This window comes from Zootoca vivipara, chromosome 1 (genome assembly GCF_965207765.1).
Source record: "Zootoca vivipara chromosome 1, rZooViv2.hap1.1, whole genome shotgun sequence".
Lineage (NCBI taxonomy): Eukaryota > Metazoa > Chordata > Lepidosauria > Squamata > Lacertidae > Zootoca > Zootoca vivipara.
The window spans coordinates 42,619,722-42,642,487 of NC_142582.1; the positions used below are offsets into that span (position 1 = coordinate 42,619,722).

The following is a 22,766-nucleotide window of genomic DNA, read 5'->3' on the forward strand; positions in this document are numbered from 1 at the left end:
CGTAAAGATCCGGGATCGGCAGCGCGCGCACGACCGGAAGTTGCGTGACGCAACTTCCGGTGGCGCTTCGCCCTTCTATGGGCACCAGAAAATGGCGGCGCCAGCGCCGGAAGTCGCTTCCGCGCATGACCGGAAACACGTAAAAGCGACTTCCGGCGCCGGCGCCGCCATTTTCTGATGCCCATAGAAGGGCGAAGCGCCACCGGAAGTCGCGTCACGCAACTTCCGGTCATGCGCAGAAGCGACTTCCGGCGCCGGCGCCGCCATTTTCTGGTGCCCATAGAAGGGCAAAGCGGCACCAGAAAAATGGCCGCCAGGAAGAATCGAATTTAAGGGACAATGCCGGGATTCTCTGCCAAACGGGAGACCGCCGGAAACGGTGAGAAAAAAAGGGGTTTTCCCGGCGGATACGGGATACTTGGCAGCTATGAAGGGGATATGAACTTGTTTTCCATTAGAGCTGTCTGAATATAACTATGGGAAGAAACGCAGTGTGATGTCCTTTTAGCGCATGCAGGTGGCACATCTAATGTCTTAATCTTGTGTTTCAGCTGCAGAAAACAGTGGTCAGCCAAGGAGCAGCTCAAATACAGAGAGAAGTACTTCCAGTTCTCACACAGACGGTGCGTCTGCTTCAGGTCTAACTGATAGGGGCAGAGAGAGGACATCACGGACACTGAGGGACATCAGCAGTTCTCTTAATGCAACACAACTATCCACAATGGCTAGCAATGAAATATCCACCTCTTCAGGCCTCACAAATTCCTCTCACACGTTAACTCCAGTACAGACTGGACAAATGGATTTGTCACCAGGGGACAATGATTTCACTGAAGTAACGCTTGCACATTCCCAGGCTTCTTTGGGAATATCAGGTAAAGCATGAAGATCTCTTTTATTCTAAATCCTGTTTCACTTGCCTGGTGCAACGATGAAACCAAAGCATTAGGATGAATAGATTTTAAAACGAGAGCAAGAGGAGATTAGATTAGAGAGACAAACCACTAAAGGTGGTTTGGAAATAAACTTGTCTACAAATGTGCAGACAACTGAAGGAAGTTAACAGTAGCTTTTTAATCTCAATTTGGTTTAGAAAACAAGACAGGTGTTATGGTATGTTTGAGCCCACTCTAATCTGCATCAGATTCAGTCATTTATTATTCTGATTTTTTACACTAAGTAAGGAAACTTTTAAAATCTAGGGGGGAAATGGAGGACTATGCAAACATGAGGTTTTAATTGTTGGTCATTATTCTTTAAGACTATAATGTCTAACTAGTATAGTACTGGTATTTCAAATTGGGACTTATTTACACTTTTGGAGGGGGCATGAATCATTTGGCAATGTCCAACATCACATGAATGGACCTCCACACATGCAATGAGAACAACTCCTTTTCTCCCTTGCAACCTCCTGCTTTGCGCCCCCCCCCCCGTCTACTCCAGACTGACTCCCAACTCTCTTGAACAGATTTTAGGGACATGGCAGGGGGATCTGTTGTATCAACGGTGGCTTGTTGATAGGTCACAGGATGTCACCCAATAGGCCTTTCAGAACCTTAACATATTTTGACTCATTGATTACTGGTAGTAATAACAACATACTGTCAAAGATCTATCTCCCCCCTCCTGGAATATATATGTGACTTTAATCAAGTTAAAACTATATGGCGGATGGAGCTAAGATACTGGAGTGTATGTAGTTATATATATTTGTGAAAATGTGTGGCCAAAGGGAACACTTGTTTTTTTATTAAAGGGGGATATTAGAGAGAACTGCTTCAAGTGGTACATTAGTTAAATAATTAAATAAAAGTTATGGTTCAGTGTACTGGAAATATAAAAGTAGAATAGAGCAGGGGGATTCAACATGTACCCCACATATGCATTTTAACCTATAACAAGTATAAAGATACAGATTTTTTTAATGGTCTTGGAGATTATAGCAGCTGAAAAACCAGGTACTGAACTCAAACAATTTCTCCAACTATTGAGGAATGGATTAATGAAATATGGAGGTACTTAGCATGGTATATATATATACCTGAAAGAAAAAAGACCAAGAAAAGATGCTTTTTATTAATTTATGCTATAAAATGCATTTAATCCAAAGTGATGTTTCCAATGTTATGACGACAGCTGGAAATAAAAACAAACCATATACAAAACATTAAACTTTTTTATCATAAAACAATGGGTTGTTTCCAACTAAATATTTGTGTGAGTAGAATGACTTCTGCTCTCGTAGTAGAGCTTCCCATCTCACTCCTCCACTCCAATGGCCTCTGAACCCTCCTAATCAGAGCAACCCATCAGAATTGATTTGGGTTTGGCATGGAGACACAGTGTGGGAGGAGAGGAGGGAAAGTTCTGTTGTGTGGGCGGAAGCCATTCCTCTTTTTTTAATTCAACCATTAATCTAGGCATTCATTATTTTTATTGGGTTGCAGTGCACACGCCCTCCTTCATGTTTTCCATTCAATCTGCATGAATATAAGAAAATTACATAATAAAACTTGAGATACCCTTTCTATAACTGGAGATGGCACATCTCATTTTTTTCATTGTTGTGTTGCAGCTACTGAAGATCTTGATCACCAGCCAGCCAGCAGCTCAGATACAGAGAGGAGTATTTCTAGTTCTCATACTGACAGTGCATCTGTTTCAGTTCTCCCTGACAGAGGTGGAGAGAGGGCAGTACAAACTCTAAGAAACAACAGCATTTCTCAGAGCACAACACAAAAGTCCACCGCCAGTAATACTGAAATCTCCAGCTCTTCAGCTCTCCCTAATTCTTCTTACACGTTGACTCTGGGGCAGACCAGACGGATGAATTTCTCAACAGAGGACACTGATTTTATTGAAGCAGCAGTTACACATTCCCAGTCCCCTTCAGAAGCAACAGGTAAAGAATTAAGATCTTCTATTTTGTTACAGATTTGAGAGCACTTGTGTACCTTGGCTGGTGTAAAACCAAATTTCTTGTGAAAAAAGAGGGGATTGCTCCTGATCCTAGACAATGAGAGAAAGTTCACATAAACTTTGTGTTACAACCCTGGGGACTCTTGTTTGTGCTTAGAGGACACCTTTGAACAATTTAGCCCTTTTATGACATCCCTTTTCCAGCCCCACCCATCACCCCCTAAGGGCTGATCTGAAGATTACACACTCCCTGGAAACAGTAAGTGCCCTCTCCCTCTCAGTGGTATTGTTTATATAAGTCACCATCTGAGCCAGGGCAATAGTGTTGGGACTTTCCACGCACTCCATGGTGACTGCTATCGATCATGAGTGGGCTGGAGTAAAAGGAAACTTTTCCCGTTGTGGCCCCAATTCCCTGTGGAGAGCTATGCTGCGGCTTGACTTGGGAATGGAAAACTTGCCAAAGGGATGCTGAGCCCCGTAAGGGGTATAGCCTTTTCATCACCTGCTCTGAAGATCCTTTCTTTTTGCCATACTCCAGGGCCACTTCATAAGTTACAGCGTTAACATAGAGTTCACTGATGAACACTTCCATGTGGTGACACTTCCATACAAGGGACATAATATCTGGTCACATCCACACCATGCATTTAAAGCACATGGCTTTCCCCCAAGGAATCCTGGGAACTGTAATTTACAGTGCACACTTAACAAACTACAGTTCCCAGGAGTCTTTGAGGGGAGCCATGTGATTTAAACATATGGTGTGAATGTGACCTATAAGTGACTTGTCATCGGAGTGCCGGTGTTGTGCATTCATTCATAGTAACTGCTGGAGTAGATGATCTCAAAACAGTATCAGCAATCCACATGGGGAGTGGCTTCCAATTGTCATTTTATTTAAGAAGCAGCACACATAGTAAATGGTTACAACAGTTAAGATATTCTATTAAAAAAGAAAAAAGAGTTAAGATATTCTAAAACAACTCAATTAGGAAGTTCCTGCTAGTGATTTCTTGAGTCTTGTGGGCCTCGTTGGGCAGATGGCATTAGCAGATTCTGGCTTTTGGAACTCTTGGAAAAGGAAGCTGCTGTAGGATAAGTGCTGTAAAAAGATAATAACTTCTCTCACTGGGTCTCTTGTTAGTTTCACAGTGGTCCCAGGGGCATAGCATTCCTGCCCTGGAAGTGTCTTCCTGAGCCAGAGGTCTGGGTAACTCAAGACAGTATTGAAAAAGGAATTTTTTTACCTAATATGTACTCTTCCATCGCTCTTGTGAGAAGCAAAGATGGGCTTTTAGGATCTCTTAAGTGACACAAGCAAGGCTATAGGTGCCACATACCCCTCTGCTTTTGATTTGGAACATCTCACTAGTTGTGGCCTCTGCTCTGGTTAAATTCAGATGGAAAAATCCACATTTTAGCTTTAGTAATTTAGCTTATTAGAGTTTCCACTGATTAATTACATTGACCTAAATGTAATATGTTGTCCAACTACTGGTAAGACCATGCCAGAGATAATGAGACATAGGATAGTGACTACCTCTTATTATTGGATTGGCTAGATGAAGCCATAATGAGGTACTGTACTAGACTGGAAATTTTAAATTAGGTTAGGTAAGATGAAAAGCAGGTGGCCACTGGCACATTTTTTTAGAAACTATTTAGAAACAACTGAGAGCCAGTGTGGTGTAGTGGTCAACAGCGGTAGACTCGTAATCTGGGGAACCGGGTTCGCGTTTCCGCTCCTCCACATGCAGCTGCTGGGTGACCTTGGGCTAGTCACACTTCTTTGAAGTCTCTCAGCCCCACCCACCTCACAGGGTGTCTGTTGTGGGGGAGGAGGGGAAAGGAGATAGTTAGCCGCTTTGAGACTCCTTCAGGTAGTGATAAAGCAGGATATCAAATCCAAACTCTTCTTCTTCTTCTATTTTATATAGGGGATACATGATTTTGCCCAGCTCATGGGAAAGCTCCCAACTCATTGTGTTTTTCTTCTCTCTTTACAGATTTTTTTTAAATGAACGCCATAGAATAAATCTAAATAAGCAAATTCTCCTGAAATGTAAAACATTTCCATATCATTAAAAAAATACAGAAAGTTGTATTTGGATGAGATGACAGTGAAATTAAAATGATAAACTTAAAAACTGAAAATCACGATTTTTATAATAGGCTGCTATTCTAAAAAACACTTACAAGATAATGAGCCCCATTGGACAAATTGTGACTTACTTCTGAGTAAATGTGCATACAGTTGCACAATTAATGTATGTGCATAACTTTAGTCTGAACTTGTAGACAAAGTTCTAATTCCAGTTTGTTCTCTTCTAGATGTTAGGACTAGCCAGCACACATTCAACAACTTTGGTGCAGAGGAAAGGGTCTCTCAGACTGAGAGTATGTTCTCTACTGCCACATTCATCAAAAGTGGAGATGGGACATTAGGATCTCTAACTATCAAGAGCAAATCCACAGATGCAACAGAGCTATCAACCTTTGATCTGGAAAATGTCAGCTCTTTAGATTTAACCCTGAACTCATCAAGCTCAGCCCAAAGTGGAAAGGAAAGTTTTCCATCTACCCAGATGGATTTCAGTGAGTCCTCAAAAGAGCATTTATTTACATATTCCTCCAAAACATCTGCCTATTCATCTTCTACAATAGATCTTTCAAGTGAGTTTTCCATTTCTGTTATTGCTTCGGTTAGAAATCGGCTTGAGACGTACCCATTCATTTGTTTCCTGTCTGTTTATGTAGTTTTCTCCATAATCCTCCCCTTATTTCTTCCTTTTTAAAGTAAGTCAGCTTTTAACTATTGTATTATACACATGAATATGAACGACTATAACTTTGCTCTTTGCGACACATCCACACTTTATTTAACTGTCCTGTGCACACCTTATACCTTTAGAGCACAGCCAAAACACATTCTTTCCCTCAAAGAATTCTGGGCACTGTAGTTTTTACACCTCACAGAGTTACCATTCCCAGCGATCCTTAACAAACTTCCATGCCCAGAATTCTTTCAGAGAGGAAATATGATTCAAATGTGCTTTAGAGGTATAGTATGTACACAGCCAAAGTGTTTTGTATACATTTGTGGTTCCTGTGGCAAAACATATGAAAATGTGCATAATGCATGTATGTCTTTACACACACAAGCACATGCAACTGGAGCCCCTGCTATGCATGGAACAAATATGCTTATCATGTAAATCAGGAGTTACCGGTAGCCCCACTATGCAAATTGGGCTGCTGAAATGGAGAGATCTTAAGGGAAAACCAGGACTGAATTTCTGTGTGAAAGGAATGCAGTTCTGCACAACAAATTCCTGTGCATGTGTTCAGAAGAATTCTTACTTTGCATCCTTCACCCTTGCCTCAGCCCCAGCCCACTGCACTGCTATTTTGCATCTGGTGGATCTCAAGTTCCGGGGGGGGGGGACGGGGACGGGGACATAGTACAAAACAGTACATCTGAAGTCTTCTCATACATGATTAAAAAAATGTGAGGTGGCCCTTAGGTGCAGCAATTTCTGCTGCTAAAATGATACACCATTTTTAAACTGGGTAACAGCTTGACTCTTTGGCAATATAGGACTCAGACCCTTAGTGTTGTGCCATCTACCCTTTAGAATTTCTTCCTGTTAAATATTAGACAGGCACTGTCTCTGTCAACTTTTCAGCACTTACTGAAGATCTTCCTCTTCCATAAAGCCTTTTAAGGAGATATCTTTCCCGGTCTACATCTGTATTGCAATTGTTTTTAGATGTTTTAATTGTTTTATCACTTGCATATTTGCCAGCCTAGGCTCCTGTGGGAGGAAGGGCGAGGGATTAATAATAATAATAATAATAATAATAATAATAGCATCAACAATAACTATTGTGGCTTTCATGCAATTGTTTCCTTGGCACATGTCCATTCTTTGTATTCCATCTTTGAAAACTCTATTATTATGATCTATGAAATTACACGCAATGTAAAATACAGCTCATCAGCATTTCTGATTGTATAGCAACACTGTAAAGCATATCAAATAGCTGCTGACTTCAAATCCTCACTGTCTAGTTTCTGCACCATTTTTTCATTAAAAGCATTCTGTGCTAGTCTGCCTTCCACTTCAGCCTTATGAAAATATTCCAACTCCATGGAACCATAAGAATTAGTGTGATGTAGTCATCTGATTTTCCATTTCTACACCCAACATGTACTGGGGGCCACCCAGCCAAATACATTCTCAAGTCTCATTAAAATCAAAATAATTTATGCCTATATCAAAAGGATATAAGAAGTGATCACTTAAGCCTAACTAACAACATCTTTCTTTGAATTGTAATCATGCTGTGTGGCATTAGTTGAAAATCTTTGAGGATCAGCTGTATTATTATGACTTTAAGTATTCATACTTAAAAGTATTGAAAGAAGCAGTACTTCTGACAGGAAGTATGAACACCTAAAGGAATTCAAAGAAGGGATACATATGAAATTTGTATTTTCCTCTTCCCCAACTATCGTATTTTTCTGTGTATAAGACTATGTTTTTTGCTATTAAAAATTAGTCAAAAATTTGGGGTTGTCTTATACATGGATAGCGAATGCACAGGGGTTCAGGCTCTGGCTCTGGCATGGGCAGCCAGCTTCCCTCAAAAAATCACAAAGTTGTTCTGTTTGATGTTTGCAATATTGATTTCTTAATTTTGGGTTCAAAAAAATAGGGGTTGTCTTATACGCTGAAAAATACGGTGTGTTCTGTTTTGATTTAGGTACTGGAAGCAGTCTTCAGCCAGTTAAAGTGTCTGATGTGGAAAGAAGGCTTTCTGGGGCTTCTACAGACAGCATATACCTATCAACTGCATTCATGCATGGTAGAGAGAGGACCTCGCGGTCTTTACCAGATAACAGCACATCTCCTGATGCAACAGACAGTACCACTTACAATACTGAAACTTCCGAGTCTTCAGATCTGACCCTGAGCTTGAATTCCGGAGACGAAACTCATAATGTCTCACAAAGTGAAGTGCAATCCGCTGGATCTTTTACTGAGCACCTGCTTCAGCATTCCTCTGAAGTTCCAATGTCCCCATCTTCACCAAAGGATCCATCAAGTGAGTTTTCTTTAGGAAAAAGAGTAAAGGAAGAATTGACTGTACTCACCATAGTTTGCATTATGTATGTCCATACGTGCTAGAATTCAACACCTAGAATTCTGAAGAGCTTTATTTTCGTGTATATCTGTATGCATACACACTTACAAATTATCAAGTCTCTCATGATAAGCATTTCTGTTATGAACTGTATAATTTGTTCAGAGCATGGCATTTGAGTTTGGGGGTTTTTCCCCCCCAGCAAAAGGGGATCTGGACTACAGTATGAGCCAATTAAATGTCACTATTTGCAGTATTCCACTGGCAGATCTGTACACAGCACATTAAACCACATGCCTTCAAAATGGGGCAGGATTTAATTCACTTTTCCGAAGTCTAGTAACTGCACATTATGAATAATGAGACATTATTAATAATACAGGTCCTGATAGAGAAGTTATATGCTGTGAGTGCAATTTTAAAATTTCATTTTCAAATTCCTCTTTCAGTTCTTGAAAGTAGTCAACATTCAATGAGTGATGCAAGCATTTCACACACTTATACTGAAAGCACTTACCATTCAGCAACTTTCAGCAAAGGAGAAGCACAAACACTACAATCCATAGTTAACAATACGTTTGCTGAAGCGACTGAAAGAACCTTTTCATATATAGAAGAGTCCAACGCCTCAGAACTAAATCCTTCCTCACCAGAAGCATACTCTAGAAGGACTGACTTCTCAGTAAAAGGTTTTGATACTTCTGGGCCTTCAACGGAGTCTTTCCAAAACCTCAGTTCATCCAGGATACCAACTTACTCTTCCTTCCAAAGTGAACCTTCAGGTTGGTTTTTATTTTATACCTTGCTTTACCTGCCAGCACTTATCAATACACAAGTATCAGCCTAACTGCATATTTTTCAAGCACATGTAAGCTTTACATGATAAGGCAACAAGTTTTGTTGAACTATATTTCTTGTTGGTGAAACTGAATGAAGATGAATCTGTAAAAGATATTGCTTTTTTGTACCGTATGTCTTTTTATTCTTGGGACCTACAATTGCTGGATGTCCACAGTAATCCACAACTAACACTAAGCCAAGCTTAGTGCAAACAGCAGTCCTACTGCTGTTGTGAACAAGGCCATGGTTTGATTTCTCGATATGTCCAAACCTGTGCTCATGGTTATATCTCACTCTGCACAAGCAACAAGCTGAAACCAAGGTTTGTTCTGAAAGTGGCCCTTACAGGGTGACCTCGGAGAATAGACAGATTTGTGAGTTCACCAGGTCCCCACCTGGGAGCATTCTGGACTAGAAGAGCTGAAAGAATTTTCAGTAGTAGCCCTAAGGCTCTGGAATTTATTTCCCAGAAAAGCCTGCCAATTTCAGAGCCATAGCTCAAGCACTGTAAAACATTTCTCCAAATCTTTAGGAGATTAGGATGAAGTAACTGCTGATATTAGGTAGGAGATTTAAGAAAAAAAGTTTGGATTTAATACTGTGAATTGTACTTAAGGAATTTGTTTTGAGTTATTCATTATTGTCATAAGCTATCCTTGGCACTTTTTAAAAAGTGAGTAAGAGAAAAGCGAAATGAAGCAATAAATGTAAAGGGATAAGGTTAGTTTTGTACTGAAATCCTGTGGACACTTCCTTGAGTCTAACCCCCAGTGGGGTTTACCTCCGAATAAGCATGTATAGCATTGCAGTCTAACGCCTAATCCTATGCATGTTCAGTCATAAGTAAATCCCATTTGGTTTAATGATATTTACTCACCATCTCTTATCGGCTGGCAACATAAAATGATGCATTTACAGCTCATTTTATGCAGAAGCTCAGTCCAATATTGTGAGTTACTTCAATAGTCACTTGTACTTCAATAGTCTTGTTCAGTAAGAACAAGAAGATATCAGCAAGAAGAGACCTAGCCTATTGCTTTTCTTAGTTAATTGTTGTTGTATTCCTTCCTACCATGATTATTGTCTAGGATTTTTTTCTCTCTGTGTACAGTTGTAATGTAAGCCATCAAACCTCCCATGGCCATGAATTCATATAAAATGATAATGATAAAATGATAATGGAAGTTACCTATAATTGCCACCTTGAGGCTTTAATAAAAAAGGAACTTTTATGGAACTTTTTTGTTTTAATTTTGTTTAAATTTTATTACATATGGAATCTGAAACAATTACTGTTTTTGGGGGCCCCCAATCTGTATCAGTAGAAATTTCATGCTAAGAATTAATAATAATTTTTGCTTGTATTTTAGACACTGGAACAGACTACCAGCCAATGAGTAGCACTGACACTGGAAAAATAATCTCTGTTTCTCATACTGACAGCACGTACATTTCAACCACTTTCACAAGGGGCGGAGAAAGGACGTTACTGTCTATTCCAAAAAGCAGCACATCTGCTGACTCATCAGAAAGTTCCACTTTTTATGCAGAAATTTCCAGCCCTTCAGAGTCAGCACGGTCCTCATTTTCTGTGACCCAGATCAGAGGAAGCAACATGTCCTCCGGCAACATGGGTTTCTCCTCACCGTCAACAGAACCATTGTCTGTACATGCCCTGAAAACACCAGCCTACTCTTCCACAGTCAGTGAGCTGCATGCAACTCAGTTATATTCGAAATCCGAACTGACACCTGCTGGCAGCTTATCATTTACACCTTCCTCTTCAGCGTCACTGAAACAGGATTCACTTCCACCCACTCAGCTGCCAACTCTGTTTTCAACCTCAGAATCCCCTCTTCCATTGTCTTCCTCTGCTTTCCCATCCCTGCTTTCACCATCCCCTCAAACACTTTTGCCAACTTTGTTACGCAGGCAGTCTCCAACAGCAATGCCCACGCTGCCCCCTTCCTCATCTTTATTGCCTCCTCTTTCCTCAACACCGTCGTTGCTGCAGCCTAGCAAGCCTTTGGAAAGCAGTGTTTCTGTGGTTGCATCTGAGGGGACAACTGGAACAGACCCACCCACAGCTGGAAGTTCCAACAGGCCGTTCAGCAGCCAGACTGAGACATACCCGCTGAAGGACAGCACTGATCTGGGGACAACAGGATCTTCTCTTATTCTGACCCAAACTACTGAACTGCTCACAGACCACTTGTTACCTATGACAGTATCCCTAGATGAAACCAAGGGCTCGGAGGGGCAAAATGTTTCTCTCCCAGGGACCAGGGTTGGAAAAATGCCTCCTGTTCCGACTATGTCTCCCACATACAGGGCTGAGAGTACCACGGTTTCAGAGACAGCCAAAGCAACAACTGCTTTGTTGCCATATACAACCACTCTAGAGGATGCCTTCAGTTTGGTGGGGGTAACCACAGGAAAGAACCTTGTGAATATAGCACACACGAAACTAGGATTGCCTACGTCGGCATCAAGCATGGATGATGTGGTCACTACAAAGCCTCAGAAAGTACTTCCTCCCCTTCCCACCAAGATGCCATCTTATGCCACTGGAACTCCCACAAAAGGAATGGAAACGAGCACTACAACTGCTTCTAAAACCACCGATTCCAGAACCACTACTGCCCACCCTCCCAAAATGTTTCCTTCCAGCAAAACCACTGCAGGGACTATTTCTGCTTCACCGGTTCCCACCAAAGCCACTACATTTGCATGGGTAGGAAGTCCAAGGACATTTCCAGCTTCCCATGGAAAAGGTAAGCCTTCTCTGAGAAATGATGGAAATGGTTATAACATGAAAAATGGATTTAATGGTGCTGTATCATTGTACTTTTGGATGGGAATTCATTTGGTAGATTATCTTCTTCTTTTTTAAGTGGTTATGCATTTCTGCAAAAAACATCTACTCCAGAGCTCAGAATCAAAAAAAGCATCTATAGGGGACGAAACTGAAAGGGGACACAGTAACACCTGTCTCAAAACAACCCAGCAGTGTCCACACAAGGTTGAATGTCTGTTGGGATGGAGGAAGGATCATGTGTAGAATAATAAAATGGAATCTGCAGAAAAATGGGCATGGCTATCCCATCTCTCTAGAACCCTGGAGCTCTCTACAATGCAACCTCTTGTTGCAGGTCCCAGTTGTACAATAGTGTAATTTTGTTTGCATCTGTGGCATAATTTATGTACTATAGTTATTTTTGTAATGCCTTTACTCCTTTAGTTCTCCAGCTTTTAAGCAAGGCAAGGACCTATGGTTGAAGCCCTTTCCACTCTGCCTGCCTGCTGCACAAAATTATATTTACGATGTAGGCTGAATAGCGCTTTGTCTCTAAGGTGTAGGGCTACATTGTGAAGCGCATCACTTCTTTTTGGCTTGAAGGTGCCCATTGCTGGTAATGCTCCACAGGTACCCCACCTTCAGAATGCCAGAAGTGAGAGTCAGATCAGCAGGATGAGTGAAAGCTAGTTCTCCATGTGTTTTGGGAAACCAACAGTAGCCATTCATTGGATGGTTTTGGAGAGTGATCACCCCAGCAGCATATAGTCTATGCAGTGAAAGGTGCAGCGCACTACCTTGCTTGTTGAATGTGGGGGTTGGTTCAGAGGTGAATTTGGTCACATCTGTTGATCCTGACTTCATTCTTCAAATGTTTTATTTCACAGCTAATGCATGCACTGCAGAGACTTGCCTTAATAATGGGAAATGCATTGTGGATAACTTGATGGACAAATTCCAGTGCCAGTGTTCACCTGGTTGGCAGGGAGAGGACTGCAGTACAGGTAAAGAATGAATAATGGCAGCCCTTTACATCAATGCTTTACAGCAGTGAAAAGTGGGTTGGTGGACTTCCATTCTAAAGGCTGTGGCTTTTCCCTTCTGTTTCAGATGTAGATGAGTGTCTGTCTAATCCATGCCCAGCCTTGGCCACATGTACTAACACACAAGGTTCGTTCCATTGCACGTGTTCCCTGGGCTACCAGATGGAGAAAGGAAAGTGCAATTTAGGTAAGAGAACTGAAGGGACTGGGGGTGTTGTTGGATTCAACCATGCATCAGCCACAGCTAGCATGGCCAATAGTCAGGGAATATGAGAGTTGCAGTCCAACAATGGCTGGAGGACCATGAGTAGCCACTGCCAGTCATTGTAGACAATACTGAGCTAGATGGGCCAATCGCCTGACTTGTTATAAGGCAGCTTCCTGTGTTTTAACATTAATGTATGGTTGGCAGTTAACAATGTTCTGCTGTGTATAATGTCTAGTTTGGGCCTTAGAAACAAAGCTTCCATTTAAATAAAAAGACAGGTTTTACTGTTGTGGAGAAAAGTTAGGTTTCCTTGGCATTCAATGTGTTTGTTTGTGTGTGTGTGTGTGTGTGTGTGTGTGTGTGAAAGAGAGAGAGATCTAACCCTTAAAATGGCTAACAAACTATCCTCTTGCCTTCAGTTCGAACCTTTGTTGGCCAGTTTAACACAACTGGAGGGCAGTACTCAGAGTTTCAAGTTGAAGAAGCTATTATGAACATGGTAAGTGTCAAAAGTTGATTTTTAAGCATAGCATTTAACTGACAGTGGCAGCTTGTAAGGAGGCAGTTCGCTGAAAGAAATAAGGGGGCTTCTTCTCCTTTCCCAGCTCTTTTACAGAAGGCTCTCTTATCAGGGGCATGGCTGGCACCTTTGCCTGCCCTACAGCACAGTAGAGGTTGTCTTTTAAACTTGTGATTGATCTTAGAAAGTTCTCCAGCACATCCTAAAGTTTTCCACTGTGGACAACTTTGCCCATCATGCTGCTTCTTGCCTTTTTCCTCTCGTGACCCATGAGCTTGCATTCGGAACTGTCACAGTTAGGAAGCACCATCTGTTCCTCAAAGGTGTAAGCAGAGCCAGCTCCAGATTTGTGTGGGCCCCTTGCAACAGCACACTTGCACCCAGCAAACACCCACCCACCCCATGCCTATGCCTATGCCTCTCCTTTGCAATAGGTGGCCCAAGTTCCTCTCTCCTCTCCCCACGTGCTGCTATTTGTGGGTGACCAGGACCTCCTTGGACACAGCAGGCAGGGAGAGGAGGAGCGGGGGATGGTGGTGAGAGGCCACACCAAGCGAGCAGCAGCAGCCCAGCTACCTGGTGCAGTTGGGTTGGGATGCATGGCATGATGGCAAAGCTCGGAGCTTCTGGCTCAATTTGCAAAACAAACAAACAAACGAAAACAATACAATGTCTGTTCAATTTTCTTTTCTTTTCAGCTGAACAATTCTCTTTCAACATTGCCAGGCTATTACACTTCCACTGTTAAAGCATCCAGGTAAGGCTCATGAAACAGTAAAACCATCACTTTTGGTGGCTGGGCTTTGATTTGAACTCTTGCCCCAGAGCTATAGCTTTTGTTGCTATTCTAATAATAATAATAATAATAATAATAATAATAATAATAATAATTCCCACCCATCCGGCTGGATTTCTCCAGCCACTCTTTCAGCACATATAAAAACAATTTTACACTGTGATATGTAGTCCACAGTCCCTCCCACCCCCCACCCATGGCACTGTGCCACTAATAATTGGGAAGAAGAGAGACTGCAATAACACATATTCTTTCCCTGATTCTCCCCACCTCCTTCTGTCAGTTCACTCTTTACCTCAATTGAAGATTGAAGCCCTCTGATACAGTCTGCGGTCTTCACCTACCCTTTAAAATGTCACACACATTGATGCTGCTAAAGAAATAATAAATGATAACCACAAGATGGAATTTGGGCAGGAGCAGTTTATCATGCTGAGTAATAAAAGATGCCACTGCTGAAATTTTCTCGTGTACACAACTCTAAAGGAGCAGAAGCCCTTTTCCCCTTTCCCCTTGATCAACCCGTGGCTTCTTTATGTTGCATGGAATTGGTGCAATTTGGCAAAACAAACCCTAAACCCTTCCCTGCAGTATGTACATGTTGCTTCCAGCCAGCATGCTAAGTCACAGGAATGCACCTGCTCTGAAGATTCTTAATGGAATCAGGCATGCCAGATTTTCTAGCAAAACCAGCATTGGCTTTATAGTCAGGTCCTTGGCATGGTCCTAGTCTTCCCCCAGGCACCTGCAAAAGTGGTAGGAGCTCTGCCTAGAGAAGGGTCAGTGGGCACTTTGACTCTAGCAGCCTCTGGAGTGCACTGCCTCCCTGCCCTTTTGATATAAAGCACCACAGGCAAACAGATACTGCCAAGCCAAGACTAGGAAAATGCGTTCATGCTGTGTGTATGATATTTGTACCATTCTCAAATAAGTGTCGTGGTTCTACAACTGCAGAATGATGATGCAGACTGCATTTTCTCGCTCTTTCCACAGGCAGTCGGGCATCATGCAAGTGTCTGTCCTGAGCACCTTTTCTTTAGTCTCCAACGTCACCCTTTTTGAGGTTGCTAGCACCGTGCGAAGCCATATTCGAGCGTGCAAGGCTCCCACACAGACTTGCCAGTTCATCTCTAAGCTTACACTGCTCCACAGAGGTAAAAAGACATGGTTAAACACTGTGCTTTGAGGTTGTTTTTTTCTTTTTCTTTTTCTTTTTTAAAAAAGAAAGTTTTCAAAAGAACATTCTGTCTTTTCTTTTTTTCTTTTTAAAAAGCTTGCTTTCTTCAAACCTCTCTTTGAAAAGCTTTGTTTCACTGAAACAGAAAGCCTATTGAAAGCCTCTATAGGATAAAATAAAGGTTTCATTCTCACATGTGTGAGAAGCTTGCCTCCCTACAAAAACTTTCTTGTAAGTAAAATATGGGACACCCTGTGGGATTATGGTCTTTGTGTACAGGCTTTTCATGTCAGAGGCGCAGCATGGAATCCTGACCACATGGTGCTAACCTGTCAAAGATACGGGGCAACACTTCTCAGAGCCATAGGATGAGAGTTGACAGTATAGGTTTTAAAAATAAAACAGTAGTACTACTAATAATAATATAGATCCTCAAATTGATTAGATTACACCAAGGTTTGTCCAACAGTTAGATTTTTCAAGGATGCTAATCCTTAGTGGAAAAGAAGGGAATTGATTTTAAAAAAAACAACAACACCTGATCACAGTCAGAACTGGCAAGGGAAATGGTATTTCAGTGTCCAACCCACTAAGGATGCACAGAGGAAACACAAAATAACACAAAACCACAAAGTTAAATTACCAATACAAGAAAATGGGCTCTACCATAACCAGCAACCTTTCCATCAATGTGAACTGGACAAGCATACAGTGGTACCTCGGTTTAAGGACAGTCCGGTTTAAGAATGATTTGGTTTACAAACTCCACAAAACCGGAAATAGTGCCTTGGTTTGAGAACTTTACCTCGGTCTAAGAACGGAATCTGAACGGTGGAAGGGCACCGGCGGTGGGAGGCCTCATTAGGGAAAAGCGTGCCTTGGTTTAAGAACGGTTTTGGTTTAAGAACGGACTTCCAGAATGGATTAAGTTCGTAAACCAAGGTACCACTGTATTGAGAAGACATCTATGGCAATGGCTTGCCTCTTCAACAAGGTATGGGAGAGTGTGATGCTAATGACCAATACCAAGATAAAGGTCTACCAGGCTTGCATGCTGAGCACGCTGCCTTATGGAAGTGAATCATGGCCATTTTACACCTGCCAAGAGTGACACCTCAATGCGTTCCATATGCCTTTATTAGGAAGATTTTAGGCATCACATGGCAGGACAGAGTCTCAGTCAAAGTTGTGCTCTCCCAAGCCCACATTCCCAGCACGTTTTCACTTTTGTCTCAGCGACGTCTACGCTGGCATGGGCATGAGCAATGTCTACGCTGGCCTAAAATCATGCACAAATAACACACAACACAGATCTAAAAATTACAAGTGTAGTTAGTAGTATACACAGCTATTACCAACACACTGGAAATGCTTGGATACTGGATTAGCAAGATCAGCTGGTTAAGTTTTTTTCATTCAGAGATGAACAACAGCCATACAGCCTGGTACCTTAGCAATGGTGGCATTTCAAAAGGGAACAATAAGGGTCAAGCAAGTGGTAGGGAACCTGTGGCAATGAACAGGGATGGTGTAAACCGTTGTCTGGCAACATTTGGAGGGCCACAGGTTTTCCCCATCCCTTGCTCACAAAATATCTAATTCCAGTCCTGATATTTGTAGAGAAAGAATCCAGTGAAGGTGCACTTTCCCTATGCCTAGTTAATGACCTTCCCAATGTTATTATTTTATTTTATTTTACAATAGTTGGCGGTCTGTGTAAACACAAAGATCCGGAATGCGACAAAGAAACTTCTGTGTGTGTAGACTTGGACGGCATTGCAGTTTGCAAGTGCCAGGCTGGATACTTCAAATACAACAAACTGGATCATTCCTGCAGAGGTATTATGCATTGTGCAGCTGGATCGCTGGGGTTCATCTTTAATCTTTTGGTTCCAGTTCAAAGGATATTCCGCAGATCAATGTGATTTCTTGTATTTCTATGTGTGCTAAGCCCTGTGAATAAGTATTAAAAGCTTAGGTTTCCTTCTCCCAGTGCTCGTTTTTCTACAGTAGAAATTGGGGATATGGTCTCTTGCTTGCTCTCAGTGCAGCAATAATATTATCCTTTTACACAGCATGCTGTGTAAGCCAGAAATATCCAGTGAAAAGAATAAAAAGGGGGCAGGCCAGGGAGGGGTCTGATATGCCTGTGGCAAAAGTTCAGTTTTTAGAGATGACATAGTGTGGTTATTTCTGTCTCTGTTTTGTCTGATCTCCAAGGGAAGCAAAAAAAAGATAATTGCTTTTTATTCACAGGCTGTTTTGGTGGATCCTTCACAATGTTCCAATTGAGCTGACCCAAAGTGTGAATTGCTTTTTCATCCTGAAAAGTAGATAACACATTTAGAAACATGATCCAATCGCATTTAATTACCCTATTGGACATCTTTTAGATTGAATCCAGTTCAGTCCAAAATAAAATACTATCCCCACTGCTTGTTCAGGAACTTCTTGCTCCATGCTAACTAAGCCATGTGGATGAAGCCTAGATCCTGTCTAGATTTCAGCACTATGACCTCACTTTTTCTGTTAATGGAAGTAGCCGCTGTGGCCTTCCATTAGTCTACACCAGGCATCCCCAAACTTCGGCCCTCCAGATGTTTTGGACTTCAATTCCCATCTTCCCCGACCACTGGTCCTGTTAGCTAGAGATCATGGGAGTTGTAGGCCAAAACATCTGGCGGGCCGCAGTTTGGGGATGCCTGGTCTACACCTCAGACATTAATTAACATGGAGAGACAGAAGAACTTTGGAAATCTGACATCTGTGCTCACTCTGAGATAACCCTCATTTTATTTCTGTAGCTCTCTGCAGGCATTCAGTTTGAATTTGCAGAGGTTCAAACATGAACACGGATGCTGATTTCCATCCCCTTGGTTCCCTGCACACTCTGGGCGCGCCCCCTGACCAGTACACCTTCAGTATTAGCCTGAAAGGGTTGCCTTGTTCACGCGGAGCATTTCCAACATTGGAATAGGAAACTTTGACAATCTGCTTTCATCTATAATAAGTAAAATTATAAAACAAATTATCATAAAGACAAAAATTTAAAACCTCTTGTAGAATCTCACATTCACTTGCGATTTAGCAAATCAGTGGAGCCCAAAACCAAGACAGCACTCTTCCTATGCTTCAAGGCCCCTCAATCCCAAAATAAATTTTACTTTAAAAGACACAGATACCCCACAATTTCTGGGGAGTAGGGTCCCTGGCACTTGGGATATTGTGCTTCTTTTTCTCTTCCCTAACCAGCTCCTTTGACTTACATGTTTATTCTCTTTCTTTCCCCCATAACCCCCCCCCCCAGCTTCTTTTTCTTCTCTGCATGGCCATCCAGCATCCTTCTATCCCCATCCCCATCCAGCTTCTTTCCACCCCCCCTTCTTGTTCCACCCCCCCTCCATTCCCAAGATCATCAAGGCTTCTTCCTCCACCCATCCTCTGAGAGGAACCCTCTCTCACCTTTCCATGGACACAGGAGTGAATCAGCCAATTCACTCAGTCATTTTGCTGGCAGCAGCCACAAACTGGACAACCTGCAGTTCCACTTGCTAAAACCTCTGAAACTCTCTTGACCAGAGCAGGCCAGAGTTAAGTGCAGTAACACCAAGTTTGGTTTAACTTAAATTCTGCAGCACTCTAGATTGGTTGGGAACTCCTACACAAGCACCCCATTAAGCAACAGCTGTGTCCTTGACCAGCTCTGGGGACACCTACATTAGTAATCCCAGCAAAACTGGGAGATATGGCTGAATTATGGTCCAGGATGCCCTCTTTGTTGGCAATTTTCAGGAGTTCGTGGCACCTGGGGAGGAGCCAGAGCTAGATTTCTGAAGTCCTGCCAGGGCAAGTGAACGAATGAGGAGTGTATATGACTCTTATGCAGGATCAGGGAACAGTAGAGAGAGAGAGAGTTGCTTTAGCTGGCTGGCTGGTGAAGAACAACGCACGGCCAACTCTTAATAAGGAACCTCCCTGCCAAGTTTATAGTGTCATTGGTTCCAGAGATTTTCTGCATGAAAATCAACCTAAACTTTGGCTGTACTTGTCTAACAGATGCAGATTTACCTGCCTGTTTATCTGTCTTGAGTTCTGGATCTCAAGTGTTCTGTTGATGTGTCCTGCATTTTGAAAATGGTTGTGTTTAGACACAGTGGGTGGGTGGCTGGGGTTTCTGCACAGCAGAAAAAATATCCAGATGTGTTTCAGTGTTGGGGGGGAAGTGGTTTCTGGCTTTCAGATAATAGCATGTTTTGGAGTTAACGCTTTATACATTCTCAGAGGGGTGGAGGCAAGGTGCCAAACCTCCCGTGCCTTCCATCAAGCATAGCAGCAATTTATTTAACTTGCTCATTCCACTGTTCTAAGCTGCTCACTTGAATAGTAGAGGGGTTCCTTTTATGGATGATGCATAAAGGGCAGGGCCAGAACACCACATAATTGTTTGCCAATAGGGACGCAGGTGGCGCTGTGGGTTAAACCACAGAGCCTAGGGCTTGCTGATCAGAAGGTCGGCGGTTCGAATCCCTGCGACGGGGTCACGACTAGACCTAATGGTCAGGGGTCCCTTTACCTTTACAAGGAACGTGTAGGGCCTAACTTAAAAACACTGTGTGCAAATTGTTTAGCCTTGTGGGCTTCAGCAAAACTGAACTGGAAAGCTGCAGGCGAGTTTCATATTTAACTTTTCCTACCTTCCTTATCTTTATTAAGCTCCGTAGACCACATATAAATGCGACCAATAACAATCAAAGAGGATTGTCATCTCCTTGAAAACTAAAGATAGAAAATACAATCTGAATTTTGGTCCCACTAAATAAATAACAGAATCAATTAATTTATAACATAAAGATGAAATGCAGCATTTAAACAAATAGCATCAAAAGCCCTGTATTTGCATAGGAACGACAATGCAGGCTCCACTGCTTACTCCACACTGTTGCTGTATACTTGCAGCAGTGCTTCTGCTTCGTTCAGTGGAAGGGGAGAGGAGGAAATCCTCACTACTTGGTAAAGGTTTCCTGAATTTTTGCTGTTCTCATTGCAAATGCCCCCCCCCGCCTTTTCCAGTCTTCAGAATGGCTTTGGCCTCATTCCCTTAAACCCCCTGAAATGTAGAGGGATGGGTCTTTGGTTCAGCATGGATTTAAAACAGTTGACTAGCAGAGGTCACTATTAATCCACAGGAATGCCACAGATTAAAGTATTAGAAACAACATAGAAAGCTGCTTTATACCATCAGGCTATTTCTCCATTTATCCTGGCATTGCCTATCCTGAATAGCAGTGGGTCTCTGGGTTCCTAGGGACTGGTTCTTCACGTTACCTGCTAACTGATCATTTTACCCAGAGATGCCACGGATTCAGCCTGGGACTTTCTGAATGCAAAGCATGCATTCTGCCTCTTGTTTCTTATGCCTTCTGGGACCTTGTGAATGATAAATATGTGTTATTAGGCGGAAACGACATGTAAATCTGTAAACCAAAAACAGCCTCTAGAAACTCTAGCAAAGGAATAGTGATGATACCTAAACCCTTTGTCCTCCAGCCATTGAAAAAACTAGGCCTGGGTGATATATCGATGAGGAGCAGATCATGATGTGCGTTTCATTCAGCGGTATATCACTGGTGAAACTGCCACTGCTCCCAAGTCCCTCTGCTAGCAGTGTCTGCTGGAGGGAGTCAAAAGTTCCTTCCCCCAGCAGGTGCTGCTAGCAGAGGGACTCAGGAGCTGCGGCAGTTTCACCAGCGATATATCCCTCTCTGCCTTCATAGGATGCAGAGGGAGAAACAAGCTGTATCAGCGATGCGCCAATACTTGAAGGAGGAGTATGCAGTTGCCCTTGCCTCAGTCGAGCAGTTAAAGGAGCCCCCAGCCCAGTGCTGGCTCCTGCAAGCCGGCAGTGGGGTGGGGGCTCTGTAAAATTGTTCAGCGGAATGGTTGCAGCTCCCCGCAGTGAACAGTTAAAGGAGCCCCGATGGTCCACATGCAAGCGGGCCCGTCTCAGCTGGGGGGGGGGCGTTCCCTCCCCACAGCTGAGTGGCGCAAAAATGCTGCATTGTCCCAGCCTGGGTGAAACCACCTCAGCTCAACATTGCAGGATATTGCCAAACCATGATATTTTGCTGGCGATACAAATGCTGAAAAGCTGATCATGCCCAGCCCATGCCTCCTCCTCTCCCCACCTTCGCTCCTGTTCCTCTGCTCAACACTGCTGTCTGCACAGGCTGCTTTTGGTTAAAAATGTATTTGAGTGAAATGTGGACACCGCTACAAGTCTTTTCATATGTAGCATTGCTGTGAGTTAAGAGTGACCTCCACTGGCCAGCTGGTTTAAATGCGTCGAATTACTTGCCCAATATTGTCTCATTTTTATGAATTTATTTGCGCTGTTTATAATCCACGCTTTTGTGAGAATATATTGAGGGTGTATATAACATGGATGAATCAAATCAGCAAAATGCATCCATAAAAACATAATTAAAAACTTCAATAAAACATAATTAAATGCCAATTGGTGAAAAATAGAAAGTTCCTATTTCAAGGTCTTCACTCACTGCTTGGAAAGCCAAATTATGCCTTAGGGAGACTGAATAAATGTGCTGATCCTTGAGAGGAACTCTCCGCCACTCTGTTCCTCCCTGGTTCTCTAAGCTGAGCTGAGCCAAGGTTTGAACCAGGCTTGTGTTAGAACTCCCTCTTCACTAATGTTGGGTCCCATCCACACCACTCTGCCAGCCACTACTGATTGTGCAAATTTATTGGCCAGAATATAACAGAATGTTACAATTGATTCTGGACAACCCAAGATGTGCTTGTGTTGATTGAAGAGCAGCTGCTGGCCATTCCCAATGGAAACCCACTTTGGAAACTGAGAAGACTTTCAAAAGCAGTTTTTCACAGGCGTTTGCTGTTTAAAGTGGGCAGGGATGTAAAAAAAAAAAATTGCACCGAGTTCACCTAAAGTAGCTTTTTGGATACCAGCAATTATCTTTCTCTGTCACTGAGATGTGCTCATGGACATTCTCTTTCTCTTTTAGCTTGTGAAGATGGGTATAAACTTGTGAATGACACTTGTGTGAGGTACAGTAAATTATAGAAATCTGTTTTCTTTGTTTCTCATTCCTTTCCCTCCTGCTCATTGCCATCACCAGCCATTAATGCATTTTGATTACTTTCGTATTGGTTCAATTAACAATTGATTGAAAACTTTTTTTTCCTGTTTCAGTTGCCCATTTGGATTAGGAGGATTCAACTGTGGGAATCGTGAGTATCCGGTCTAGCAGCTCTAACTCCCAAACTGGATTTGCTT

The 22,766-nt window shown here is 42.4% G+C and overlaps 1 protein-coding gene across 4 annotated transcripts in view; it reads left to right on the plus strand.

The window, feature by feature from the left end:
* The window catches only part of HEG1 (heart development protein with EGF like domains 1), a 59,456-nt gene that overhangs the window by 30,965 nt on the left and 5,725 nt on the right, over positions 1 to 22,766 (plus strand). For 3 of the 4 annotated variants that reach the window (XM_035129394.3, XM_035129367.3, XM_088652243.1), the window contains 14 exons: positions 552 to 875; positions 2,579 to 2,905; positions 5,257 to 5,598; positions 7,693 to 8,034; positions 8,523 to 8,855; positions 10,284 to 11,687; positions 12,598 to 12,714; positions 12,821 to 12,940; positions 13,381 to 13,460; positions 14,180 to 14,238; positions 15,271 to 15,431; positions 17,159 to 17,293; positions 22,495 to 22,537; positions 22,683 to 22,720. In XM_035129394.3, the coding sequence (XP_034985285.2) occupies positions 552 to 875; positions 2,579 to 2,905; positions 5,257 to 5,598; positions 7,693 to 8,034; positions 8,523 to 8,855; positions 10,284 to 11,687; positions 12,598 to 12,714; positions 12,821 to 12,940; positions 13,381 to 13,460; positions 14,180 to 14,238; positions 15,271 to 15,431; positions 17,159 to 17,293; positions 22,495 to 22,537; positions 22,683 to 22,720 (3,825 nt within the window). The remainder of the gene's footprint in view (positions 1 to 551; positions 876 to 2,578; positions 2,906 to 5,256; positions 5,599 to 7,692; positions 8,035 to 8,522; positions 8,856 to 10,283; positions 11,688 to 12,597; positions 12,715 to 12,820; positions 12,941 to 13,380; positions 13,461 to 14,179; positions 14,239 to 15,270; positions 15,432 to 17,158; positions 17,294 to 22,494; positions 22,538 to 22,682; positions 22,721 to 22,766) is intronic. The other variant, XM_035129385.3, reaches the window with a different exon arrangement.